The sequence below is a fragment of the Myiozetetes cayanensis genome, unplaced genomic scaffold (assembly GCF_022539395.1).
Source record: "Myiozetetes cayanensis isolate MyiCay16 unplaced genomic scaffold, myiCay2020 scf13, whole genome shotgun sequence".
In the NCBI taxonomy this organism is placed as follows: Eukaryota; Metazoa; Chordata; class Aves; order Passeriformes; family Tyrannidae; genus Myiozetetes; species Myiozetetes cayanensis.
In genome coordinates, this window is record NW_026086937.1 from 10,147,415 (window position 1) to 10,160,323 (window position 12,909).

Sequence of the window (12,909 nt, forward strand, 5' to 3'; positions counted from 1 at the left end):
GGCCGCCCCGCGCCCGCCGCGCACGCGCGGGGCGGTGCCCGCGGCCGAGATGGCGGCGCCGTGAGGCCTCGGCGGCCCCGGCCCCGCCGACACCGGGCGGGCGAGGGAGCGCGGGGAGGGGGGGGCGATGGCGGCGGGGCCCGGGCCAGGCCCCGGCCCCGGGGCGGCGGCGTGGGGAGGGCCGGGCTGGCGGCTGCCGGGGCGGGTGCTGGAGCTCGTGTTCTCGTACCTGGAGCTGCGGGAGCTGCGGAGCTGCGCGCTGGTCTGCAAGCTGTGGCACCGCGTCCTGCACGGCGACGAGAACAGCGAGGTGTGGCGCAGCCTGGCCGCCCGCTGCCTGGCCGAGGAGGCCCTGCGCACCGACATCCTCTGCAACGTGCCCACCTACAAGGGCAAGGTGAGGCCGGGACCCCCGACCCGCGGGGACGGCCCCCCGGAGCCGCCCAGCGAGCCCCCGGGCGCCTGGGGACACCCCCACGGCCCCTCGGCCCACCCGCCATTGGAGACCAAGGGGGGCTGGAAAACACCGCAGGGTTTTATCTCGTGGAGCCACAGAGGGGTTTGGCTTGGAAGGCTTGAAAGCCCATCTCGTTTGGGTTGAAAGCTCATCTCGTTCCCAGCCCCTGCCACGGGCAGGGACACCTTCCACTAGACCAGGCTCTCCAAGCCCCGTCCATGTCTCCCACCACTCTCCTTTTCTTCTCCGCCAGGTCCGTGCCTTCCACCACGCCTTCAGCACCAACGACTGCTCGAGGAACGTCTACATCAAGAAAAACGGCTTCACGCTGCACCGCAACCCCATCGCGCAGAGCACGGACGGGGCGCGCACCAAGATCGGCTTCAGCGAGGGCCGGCACGCCTGGGAGGTGTGGTGGGAGGGCCCGCTGGGCACCGTGGCCGTCATCGGCATCGCCACCAAGCGCGCGGCCATGCAGTGCCAGGGCTACGTGGCCCTGCTGGGCAGCGACGACCAGAGCTGGGGTTGGAACCTGGTGGACAATAACTTGCTGCATAACGGGGAGGTGAACGGCAGCTTCCCCCAGTGCAATAACGCGCCCAAGTACCAGGTGAGGGGGCTTGGTGCGGGCCTGGTGGGTGCTGGCAGTCCGTCCCCTGTCCTGGCTGTTGCTCGGGTGTCCTGGCTGGCTGCTGAATTGCTCCTAAATGCACACTTAAAGGGTGTCTGTGCCTTCCCTGCAGAGGGCAGATAATTCTGCCTTTTGAGCCCTTTTCCCCTTCGTTTACTGCTTCCGCATGCTACACCTGTCTGGTGTTCAGTGCACCTGACCCTGGGTTGTTTCCACACTTTAATCTCAAACACTGAGCGTGAAGTGCATGCCATGCGTGTCTGCTTAGACACCGTGTTGCTTTTTGGAGTAAAAGCTGAAAAGACTGTTGTAGCCTCGTGAAGCAGCGACTTACCCCACAGCAAGGTGAGTGTCTGAGGTGTTTTCCCCCTTTGTTGTTGTCTGGCAGGGTGAGCTGAGGTTAGTGCTTAGGTAAGAGTCTTCCTGCAGCAGTGCTGAGTGCTGCGTTTGCTGGCTGGCTGCCTTCCCGTGGGTGACATCCCTTGGCTGGGACCTGATGTTCAGATAACTATAGGGTATTAGAGAGCAAATGCCATTCCACCTTTTTGTCCTTAGGGAGGTGTTTGTCCTTCTGCCTGCTCACCCGACTGCATTTTGACTGCTGGGTTTGCTCGTGTTACAGCTTAAACTGGATGCACTGTCATTTCAATCTCATAATCACAAAATCTTGCAATGGTTTGGGTTGGGACTCTAAAAATCATCTAGTCCAGCCCCCAGTGCTGTGGCTTTGCAGTGGCTTATGTTTCACTTGTGGGTGAAGATCTGTGTAGCAGCTTGCATCTGATATTCCTAAATTTCACATGAAAGTTCAAATCAGCGATCGTTTGGCATATTTTGTGTTTATTAAGACATGTGCAGTGATCTGCTCATAGAAAATATACTTGAAGGGAAGACACATGTGTGGTAGTGTTGGTTGGAAGTAAAATCTGTTAGCTGGAAGAAATCCCCAGCACTGAGGCTGGTTGGAGAAGAGTCAGGAGTTTGTGTGGCGCCTGCTGTGCTTGTGGCTGCCCTCTGGGACTTGTATTGATGTCTGAAATAAATCAGGGAGCTCCGTGCCTGCCTGGATCCGAGTCTCCTGCTGTGGTCAGTGTTGGTTTCACTTGTGTGTGTATATATATACTCTCGGTTTTTCCTGGTTATTTTACCTTTTGTAGTGGAATTTCCCTCAGCCTTGGTGAGGGAACACCTCTGTCAGCCACAGCACCTGCATATCGGTCTATTCTGGGATTTTTTGTAGGTGGCACTTGCCTTTCTTAAAAAATTCATTGTCTTTAAAATTGCTCCTCACAAAGGAGAACCTGCTCAGCAATAGCAGCAGCTGAACACAAGAGTTCAGGGATCTTGGAGGCCGTGACAAGGTTTCCAGAGCACGTGGCACTCTGTGCTCGCTCTCGGTGCTCTCACAGGTTCGTATGAGAAGGGTCACGTTCATTACCATAAACAGGCAGTGGGTACAGGCTGCCCTGCTTCAGAGGCACTCGGGATCATGGTGGATTTGAGTGAAATTGGGAAATGCCATCATTGAAGCAGGAAATTGCTTTAAAATTCTCTGCTGTGTTGCACTTTGCATTATTTTTGTCTCCATCTGAACATGCTGACTCTTTCTGTGTGTTATTTTCGTTCCACCTCTCTTGTCCCTGTTTCCAGATAGGCGAAAGGATCCGAGTTATCCTGGACATGGAAGACAAAACGTTAGCGTTTGAGAGGGGCTATGAGTTCCTGGGAGTTGCCTTCAGAGGACTGCCAAAAGTTTGCCTGTATCCAGCAGTGTCTGCTGTGTATGGTAACACAGAAGTGACTTTGGTCTACCTGGGAAAACCTCTGGATGGATGATGTGGATTGTTTCGTTGGGACGTCAAGATGCTGGGAGGAGAAATCTGCATGTTGGTTAGAGGGAAACGTGTATTAGAGGAAAAAAAACCCAACAAAAATGCGTGGGTGTGTGTCCAAGAACCATCAAGGGAACCACACTGGGTTTGGAAACAGAGGACCAGCCATACATCAGGAATTGTGTTACATTTCCTCTTTCTACCAGGCCAGAAAAATCCTCAGGGCTGCAGTTGTTTGAGTGGGAAGCTGACACATGCATGTTGCAACAGATTTCATTGCTAAGATGGCAGTGTGACCTCAAACATTTCAGAAAGGACTTGAGACAGAACTGCTTGAGGAAATTCCCTCGGGATTTGTAAGTGGTGTGTTTTGTGAGCGACTCCCATTTCCAAACTGCTTGTTCCTTCCTTCCTTCCCTCCTCGAGGCCAGCATGGGGGCTGGAGCAGAGCGGGGCTGCTGGGGGTGTTCCCAATTTTTAATGTACTGAGAGGCAGGGTCTGTGTAACTGCCCTTCTCCAGTGTAATGACACAACACGTGGGCAGCTATTTTTAAGTGTATTTTAAGGGTTGTATATACAGAACACATTGAAAAGAACAGTTAAAAGAAAGGGGTTGCCTTTATTCTAACTGGAACATAATTTCTTAAAGGGAAAAAAAAATCACCCCGCTCAGTGGCATTGGAACTCACACTTGGGACAGGTGTCCAGCGTTCATGTCAGTGCTCTTCTGTTGTATCCTAATGTCTTTTGGGATGCTCTTGTGGAGTATGGTGCTACTTTGGGTTGTTTCCTGTGAAAGTTTCCATGGCTTCTGTGACAGGCTTGTCCTCTGTAAGAAACACAGCACATTTCCTTTCACCAAAACTGGCACTTGGGAAGGGAAGGCTCGGCACAGCACTGAGCTCGTCTTCCTTCCCCACATCAAAACCACCAACTTTTAAAAGCATTCTTACACTTTCTAATCACTGTTGCAAAGTGTTTCAAGGTAACAAGGAAGGCGCATTTAATTTCTGCATCCAGACCTTGGTTTTAGCTGAAATGGCTTTGTAAGGCCTTAAGGCTTGGCTGAACCTTTCTTTAATTAAATAAAATCCCCCAGTACCCGAATATTCACCTGCCCATGAGGAGTAAAACTCTGACCAGCCCTTTGGTGGGGCTTCTAGATCATGTTCAATGTTAGGGCTCTTCACTTTGCACCAGTTTTCTCAGAGCCAGGTACAGACCCTCAGGTGTGTCCATGTGCTGGTATGTGCAGGCTGAGAAGCTTGCAGGTGTGGTGAGGAGGGACTCCCTGGTGAAACCACTTTGCTCTGAGGCTGGAAGGCCTGTAGGAAGATGCAGAAGGGCTCTCTCACAGGGCAGTAAAGCTGTGAGTCCTACGGCCGGCTTGTGATTTTGTGCTGGTCGGCGTTTCCCAGAGCTGCCTGAGCTGTTTCAGGGCTGCTTTTCAGTGAGGGAGAAGGAGAAGGAAATATTTATACAACCTCTTTTTTTTTTTTTTTTTTGCTTTTCTTGTGCTAGAGGATGCCAATTGCTTAATGTCAGACACTGGCAACTCTCTGAGCATGTTAGAGGGAGGAATTCCCCTTAGCCTGTTGCTCATCCCCTCCCTGTTCCTCAAGGAGAGCAGTGCAAGGAGATGAGTGAGGCTTTGCCCTTGGAGTGCTTTTTGCCTGGTAGATCACCAGGTTCTGCACTGGAACTGTGTGAGTTGTTACCATTTAAAGGATTTAAAAGTATTTATCTCTTTTGTGTGTTCATTGCTGGAAGGCACTGTCAAGATCTGTTCCTCCTGCTGCCTCAGCCAGGACGGGTCCTGAGCGATGGAGGTGTTTCAGGTAGTGCTGAGAACGGCTGAATAACGGCTGTGGGATGGGCATCCCAGTGCCTCCAGGACAAATCTGTTACAAAAGCGTCGCTTGTACTGGACTGTCGAGTCTGTATCTGCAGAGCAGAACCGTGGGGTGTGGAGTTGGGGATAAAGGAAACAAAACCCTGTCCAATTTGCGAAAATAAATAGTCCCCGGGATGAATGTATTCTCAGTGCAGTCCTGGAAGATGTGACCTCTGCTCTCGTCCATGATCCAGTTAGAGGCAAGGAAACCCTGAGAACTTCCGAGGAGTTTTAATCACCAATTCAGATTGATTTCCATTCTTCAGACTGCGTCTCTACCCTCCAAATAATTTCCCTCTAAATAATTTCCCTCTAAATCAGAAATGCTGAAAGTTGAACATTCCTTAAGGGTGGGTTTGGGTGGACTCACTTATGTAAGATTATAACTTATTCCTGGAGACCAATGCTGGCTGTACAAAATACTAAAATAAACTGCTACCATTCAGAAGGATGTGTTGGTGTGGATTGCTGGAGTGACACCTGTGGAATCCCACAGACGGGAAGAAGGGAGCTGCAGTTTGGTGCACCAGGAGGATGGAGGCGCTGGGACTCTGATTTGCTGTGTGACTGCTGGAAAATGGAGTCTGGTGAGTGGTTAATGAGGGACTGGAAACCCAGTGGTCTGAGAGCTGTGCTTGGGAAATTGCATCCTCTGAAACAGCTCAACACTGGGGGAAAAGGCATTCCTGACCGCTGGAGGCCTCTGGATTGGAATTGGGGTGGTGTGGTCACTGCTGCAGCCACACTGCTGTACCCAGGGGCCTCCTTCCCACGTCACCTTCCCACTGTTTCCTCAGCTTTCCCCATGGAAGTTCAGTATCTCATGGTGCTTTCAGGAAGAAGTAAGTGATTTTAGGAAGAAGCAGGGGACTGTGTTGTGAGCTCTGAGGCACTTCCCAAACTTTCTGCATCAAGAATCTGCTTTTAAGCAGTAAATTTTGGCCGACATCCCTGTGAGCTCCTTCAGGAGCAGAGAGCTTGCCAAGAAGGTAGACTCAGTTTTTTTTAGCCTGAGGTACTGCAGGGTCAGCTGAGCAGCTGTTTGAGGTATTTTCCCAATCCTGACAAGGGATTAACTGCTTTGGTCAGGGGGAACATCAACTGTTCACAGCCCCCATAATAGAAACCAGTCAAATTCACAGGTCTTGGCTTCAGAATCCTGCAGGACACCAGGATTTTGGGATAAGTAAGCATTTTGTCTGTCATTTGAATAAAACCCAGAATTCCTTGTGATTTTAGCTTGCTGTGAAATGTGTTGGGAGCTGAGCTGTTGGTCATCTGCCCCCATCACAGCTCTCTGAGGAGGTGAGGAGCTCGGTACAACCACTAGTTTGGGGGTAGAGGTTGTTCTGGGCCTTGGAGGCAGCTCATACTGGCCCGGAGCCACTTGTGTGACTTCTCAGGCACTGCTGGGTGAACTGATAAATCAAGATGGAACAGGAAACTCACCCTGGTAGGGGTATCTCCTGGAAAAGGGTGGGGTTTCCCCACACCACTTGAAATAGCAGTGGTGAGTGTGCATTTCTGAGAGCCCTGAGTGCCTTCCCCCAGCAAATGCCACTCGTTTCTGTCCCCCCTGGCCGTGTTCCAGGTGACAAACCCATGCAGGAGCAGATGGCCCTGGTGGTGTGGGCTGAGCCTCTGCTCCTCAGATGTGCTCTTTTCTGCCTGCCTCAGAATCCGACAGCGACAAATCCAACTTTCCTCCCTGCTTATCTATGATCTACATTTCTAAACTCCCTGAACACACGGGTGTGTTTCCAGATGGCTGCCTCTATTTTTTTTTTTCCCCTCTTCCATTTTCCCTGGGCTGATGACAGCAGCGATGAGTTAAAATAAGGCTCAGCCTGATCATAGTTTGATCACGCAAAACTGGTTTTCTCTGAATATTTGAGAGGTGACCAGCCCTCAGTCATTCCTGAGGGCTGTGTATTTCCATGCAGATGTTTCAGTCCTAAATCTTTACATGTTATAAATAGCTCTTAGATATATGTTGGTTTGGTTTGTTGTTTTTTTTTTCATTGATATACAATGAAATCTGCAGCCAGAAAGCAGCATAACTGAAACCTGCACTAAGGTTCTCTTTAAATTGACAAACCACGTTTTTAAGGGGTTGGAAGCAGTGGCTGTGTTTGATTCTCTAAGTGTCAGAGGCCCACTTCGCAGCACAGTATGATGCATTTGAAACAAAAATGAATGAAGAAGTGAATGAACACAGAAATATTTTCCTGCAGTGCTGCTGAACCTGCTAATTCATCCCTTGAGCAGGTTTTTCTCTCCTGCTGGATGATGGTGTGTGACTTCTGAAGGAACTCTGCCACCCCCCCACGAGAGGGCAAAGCTACAGCACTGTGGGAACCTTGTGAAGCTTCCTGAGTGTTGTGCAAACTAAATGTTTAATATGGAACCTTCTCCCTTAGCGTTTGCTTCCTGTCCTCCTCAAAAACCAAAACAAACTAAAACCCCTTAATGGAAATGGATGTTGGACATGGATTTTTTTTAAATTCACTCCTTTGTTTGAACCCTGGGTCCTGAAATTAGGCTCATCAAATATTTGCATTTCAAAAATGACTTTTAGTGACAGCAGACTGAGCCAAGGTTCTGAAATCACCTTAAAGGATTGACAGGGATTTGAGGAGCTCAAAAGAAAATGTCACTGTTGCTGTTCAAGTTGCACTCTTTCCCAGACTTGCTTTTCTTCCTCTCAGGCACTTGTGATCAGAAAATAGTGATAACAGCAAAAACTTATTAAAAAAAAATGTCATTGCAGCTGAAAAAAAATCAGAATCACTGAAAAAGGATTTAAAAAATAAAACAGGTTGTATGTTACAAGTGTTGTTTGTCCTTCTGCAGTTTTACCAGGTCAGGAATTGAATGGTTTTTCCCTCCATGCCTGCACTGGCAGGTATGGTGTGAGCTACCTGGAGTGGTTTCGTATCTTCTTGACTTATTTTGTCTTTTTTAATCCTGAGCATTCTGTGCTTAGGAGAACTCAGTCTTATCCCATCACTTTTCAACAGCAATTTAAGAGAGTAAACTCTGCCAGCTCAAATCTGTGACTTTATTGAGTGCTGGACAAACCTGCCAGTGAGGAAGTGGATATTGGCCAAAGTGCTTTTTGTATCATATTCCAAATACTGCAGTGGTTAAAGCTTTTCACAGAGTCACACACTGGTTTGGGTTGGGAAGATTGGGTTAAAGCTCATGGAGTTCTACCCCCTGCCGTGGGCAGGGACACCTCCCACTAGACCAGGCTGCTCAGCCTGTGCCACTTCGAAATCACCTTCTGGAGTTTTTTTGTTGGGTTTTGGGGTTTTTTTTAATGTGCTCAGGTGACATCTGAGGTTGGGCACCTGAGCCCTTTCATAGGATATGGTGCATGAGCAGAGCTGGAGGGTGGGATCCCTCCAGCTTTGGAAGCCAAGAGATTTTATCTCAGTTTCAGCCTATGATTTTATCTATTCTTGGAGCAATAATTGACAGGGGCAGAACTGGAGCAGAGCTGGAACATTAGTTGGACTCAGGAGAGTGTGCAGGATGGAAACCAGGTGGTTTTACGTGTCCACCTGGGATGTGGCTCATGTTTACTGGCAGCATGAGCTGCTCTTCCCGGCAGGAAAGCAGAGGGCAGGAGGGGAGGATCTGTGTAATGATCAATGTGTCCGACTGAACTTCCCCCTCCTGCACTCCTGTGTGAGTCCAGGTCTCCAAACAGAGGTGAAACTGCTTTGAGTCTCTCTTGGGGTGAGAGAGTTGCTGCAGGGATGGGGTTTTGGATACAGCAATGATGCCACCTTTGTGTTGGAGATGGTTTTAAAAACCCACAGCAACTTGTGTCCTGTCAGTTCTTCTGTTCTGTGCGAGACCAAGGATTTGTCCTACGTGCAACAGGGTGCTCCACTCCCCAGACCCCAGAGATGGGCTTGTCTTTGTCACTTGTCCCCCAAGCATGCTGGAAAGGAGGGATGCTGAGCTCCACAGCTAAAAATCTGGGAAAAGGTTGGAGTGTGAATTTGCTTCCAGAAGAGCTGCTTGTGAGATCAGGCTGCATTGCAGGGATGTTGGTTGGCCCTCCTGGCCAGAGGTGAAAGCCAGGTGGGATACACTCAGCTCTGCAAGGAGCTGAGAGAGTTTCACTTCCCTTTGCATTCTTGACAGAATTACTCACTTCTCTTAGAAGTAGAACAGCAACAGGAAGGGACTGTGTGGGGCTGCAGATGGGAGTAGTTTTTCTTGCCACAATTTGCATTGCTGAATGATGTCATAGCAGTGACTTGTCCAAACCTTCTCCTTCTGGTGACTTAAAGCCTCCAGTCCTGAGAGTTTTAGGCCAAAAACTGCCAGAGAGGAGGTTTGGATTGGTTATTGGGAAGAAACTCTTCTCTGTGAGGGTGGTGAGGCCCTGGCACAGGTTGACCAGAGAAGCTGTGGCTGCTCCATCCCTGGAAGTGTCCAAGGCCAGGCTGGGCAGGGCTTGGAGCAACCTGGGATAGTGGAAGGTGCCCCTGCCCATGGCAGGGGTGGGACTGGATGGGCTTTAAAGGTCCCTTCCAACCCAAACTGTTCCATGATTCTATGGTTAGAAACTTTGGTGATTGTGCTGACGTAGATGGGTCAAGGGGTTTTACTGCTGTCAATGGTTTACTTTATTGTAGAGAGCAAAAATAAGGTAAATTTATTGACATTTGGCAATCCTCTGGGAAAAACTTGGGCAACACTTTTGGGCATAGCTGCAATCTAAGACCAAACTAGATGGGAGCAACCTGGTTGTGGGGCTGTTTGCAGTTCCTTGAGGAGATGCAGGAAAAAAATCACAGAAAGGTTTGGGTTTGAAGGGACCTTTAAAGCCCATCCAGTCCCATGTGCTGCCATCGGCAGGGACACTTTCCACTAGCCCAGGTTGCTCCAAGCCCTGCCCAGCCTGGCCTTGGACACTTCCAGGGATGGGGCAGGACAGCTTCTCTGGGCATAAGGTCAGTGGCCTTGTCCAGCTCTGGGCACTTGCTTCTCCTGCAGATGCAGTTCTCGAGCATCTCTAGACTGCCTTGAACACGGGGAGTGGATGCTCTTGGCTTCCAGTTGCTGCAGCAACATGAGGTTGCACTGCTTCAGCACCCAGTGCATCCCACGGCGTGCTCTGCTCTGTGTGATCCAGGTGCTGTCCCGCTCTCCGAGGAGGTTTCCCTCAGCATTGTGGTGCTGGATCCCGTGCAGGCCCCAGGCCCGGCCGGGGCAGGGCAGGGGTGCGAGGGCCACGCGTGTGGGCGAGTGGGGGAAATGAGATCCTGCTGTGGCTCTCCCCTCCCTGTCCCGCTTCCTCCTCATTTACAGGCTGAGGAGGAAGAGCAGTGACCACGGAGATGGAGCTGCCTGGGCTGGACCTGCCTGTGGGAAGGGAACCAGGGTGCAGCCTTGCCCCCGGCACGGGGGGGTCTGGGAAGGGGCTGTGGCCGAGCCGCTGACCAGTTCCCCTCTTCCCCTCCCACACAGCCCTGTGCTCCCAGGAACATGGGTTTGCTTTCCACTAAGTCCTGCTCCTGCTGCTCTTCTGAGTTCTGAGGAGGAACCTTTTAGAGACTGAAGGGTCAAAGGTAGGATCCTTTGTAAAAGTCCTGCTGTGGTGTTTAGGTCCTGATCAAATTTTGTCCAATCCCAAAGGCCCCATTTTCGCAACTGTTTATGCTGGGACTCACCTGGATCCCTGGGATCCCTGTGGGCTCATTGCATTTTGTCAGTCTGGGGGGTTATTGCCTTCCCCCTCCTCCCTGAGCTCCCACAGCCCCAGTTCTTCAGCTGTCAGCAGCCAGTGTGTGGCTGCAAAGGTGGGTGAGCAAGCCCAGTGCTCTGCTCAGAACAACCCATAACTAATTCTGGGTTCAAAGAAGACTTCTTTGAAGACTCTTCCCATCACAAAACCTGGCAAGAGCTAGGAGATTCCTGACAACTGGAAATAAAGGGAAGAAATTCTTCTCTGTGAGGGTGGGGAGGCCCTGGCACAGGTTGCCCAGAGAAGCTGTGGCTTTCCCATCCCTTGAAGTGTTCAAGGCCAGGTTGGACAGGGCTTGGAGCAACTTGGGCTAGTGGAAGGTGTCCCTTCCCATGGCAGGGGGTGGAACTGGTTGGGCTTTAAAGGTCCCTTCAATCCAAACCATCCTGTGATTTCTATAAAACAGGGGAGCAGAGCTGGGCTTGGCTGTGGCCAAATGTGTAATTGCAGAGCAGGAGAGAGCCAGGAGTGTGGGCAGCTGCTGGAAAGGGAGCAGCAGTGGGGTGGGGAAGTCAGCCTAGAGAAAGGTGCTGGGGCTGTGGGGAGTCCCAGGCACAGGAGTCGCTGCAAAACCAGAGCCTGGAGCTTTAGTGAGTGCTGTCAGTGCTGGCACATGCCTTTCCTTGGACACCCGAGCAAGGCCAGGTGAAGCAGCAGGGAGGTGGCTTGGCTACAGCTGAAGGGGGAAGATTTTGCAGCTGGTTATAAATTGCTGAGTTTTGGCCCTTGGTTTCCCCTGCAGGAACTGCACCGAGGGGAGCTGTGCTTCCTGCAGAGCTCCCATCCCGCTGCGGCGCTGGGCTGGGGGAGCCCCTGCTCCTGTACATGGATGCATCTGTGCCGTCCTGGGATGGGACACATCCTTATCCCTGGGGATAAACTAGGGGAATTCCCGTGGAGAAATTCAGCCAGATGAAATTCCAGAGCTGTAGTTTAAAGTGTTCAGGCATCGAGCTGGCCATTTTAGCTTTCCCCTTTTGTCCATGTAACAAATTATCTGTTTTCTTTTTCATGTTCACAGTTCATCTTAAGTTAGAGGCAACTACTGCTACTGGCAGTTCTTGGAATACAGCAGACCTGGAGCTTCCTTTGTTTTGTCCAGAGCAGGTGGTTAAATAAAATAAAGATGCTTTCCACCATCCTCCCTTGCAGAACCACTTGTTTAATTCTCTCCACTTCTCCACCCCAGTGGGAGTCGAGGAAGCCCATGGAGAAACATTTCTGTTTCACTTTTCCCCCACTCACCGAGGCTGTGATCCTGCTACTGAGTGACCCTTCCACTCTGGAATAAATCACATTTCCTGCAGGAAAACACAGGTGCAGCAATGGGGCTGCTGTTTCCTGTTGCAGTTTCTCCTTTCCCAAGGGCCCTGTGCTGGGTGCAGCATTCCAGGAGTAACTGGGAGCCTGCCGTCTTGTCACAACTTTTCTCTTGGTTTCTGCTTGACAGTTTGAGGGTTGTTAAGGGAAAAAGATGGTTTGGAGGAAGAGGAGGTGGGAGGAACAGAGGAAGTTCACTGTGGGGATTCCCAGTTCTCTCCTACAGCTGCAGGAATTGCAGCTGCTCTTGTGGACGCAGCTCCAAGCAGCTGAATTTCCTTCAATTTAATCCACCTGGGCCATCGAGCTGGATTGGAGCTTCCTGAAGAGCTGCTTGGAGCAGCAGGTCCTGGCAGCTCAGTCCCTGTCCCTTTACTGTGCTGATATTAAAAAGTAAATTAAACTCCCATAAAGCACAGCCCATCCAGTGTGAGGGCTGGGGGGTTGGGGGGCGATGCTGCTGGGGAGGAAAAGGAGGGGACCGAGCAGCAGCTCTGGGACGTTTTCAGAACCACCCAGCTGCAGGATGTGGGGAAAGTGTGAAGTGCAGCACTTCTGCCAAACTGCCCCAGCACAGAGCACTGGCCTGGGGCTGCTTCTGGGGACAGGGGGGTGGGTGAAACCTGGGTGGGTGCTGCGGGCACTGTCCCACCCCACGGTGCCCTCGCTGCTGGGGAGGGGGGGTTACACTGCCCTGGCTCTGGGGATGGGCTGGGGGTGGAGCAGGGCATGAAACAGGCTGTTTTTTATTCCCAGTTCCTGCTGGGCAGCAGGAGGAAGCCGGCTTGACCCTCAAGGCATCACCGTGTTTGGTGGCACCACAAGGAGGGATCTCACCAGAAGGTCTCCCAGGAGCCTCCAGATCCAGTGAGCAGAGTATGGTCACAGCTGAGGATGCTCAAGTTTTACAGCTCCAGGTGACTCTCTGGCAGCTCCCGCATCTCCAAGCACCAGGTGAGGGGCTTGGGTGAGGGCTGGGCTTGTGGCAGGGTTTGGGATCAGCAGTT

The 12,909-nt window shown here is 51.3% G+C and overlaps 1 protein-coding gene across 1 annotated transcript; it reads left to right on the forward strand.

The window, feature by feature from the left end:
* Positions 1-26: 26 nt before the first annotated feature.
* On the forward strand, positions 27-5,263 carry FBXO45 (F-box protein 45). Its single transcript, XM_050308011.1, has 3 exons — positions 27-397; positions 711-1,067; positions 2,739-5,263. The coding sequence occupies exons 1-3, from the start codon at positions 128-130 to the stop codon at positions 2,922-2,924; spliced, it is 813 nt and encodes a 270-aa protein (XP_050163968.1). The 5' UTR covers positions 27-127; the 3' UTR covers positions 2,925-5,263.
* The last annotated feature ends 7,646 nt before the right edge of the window (positions 5,264-12,909 follow it).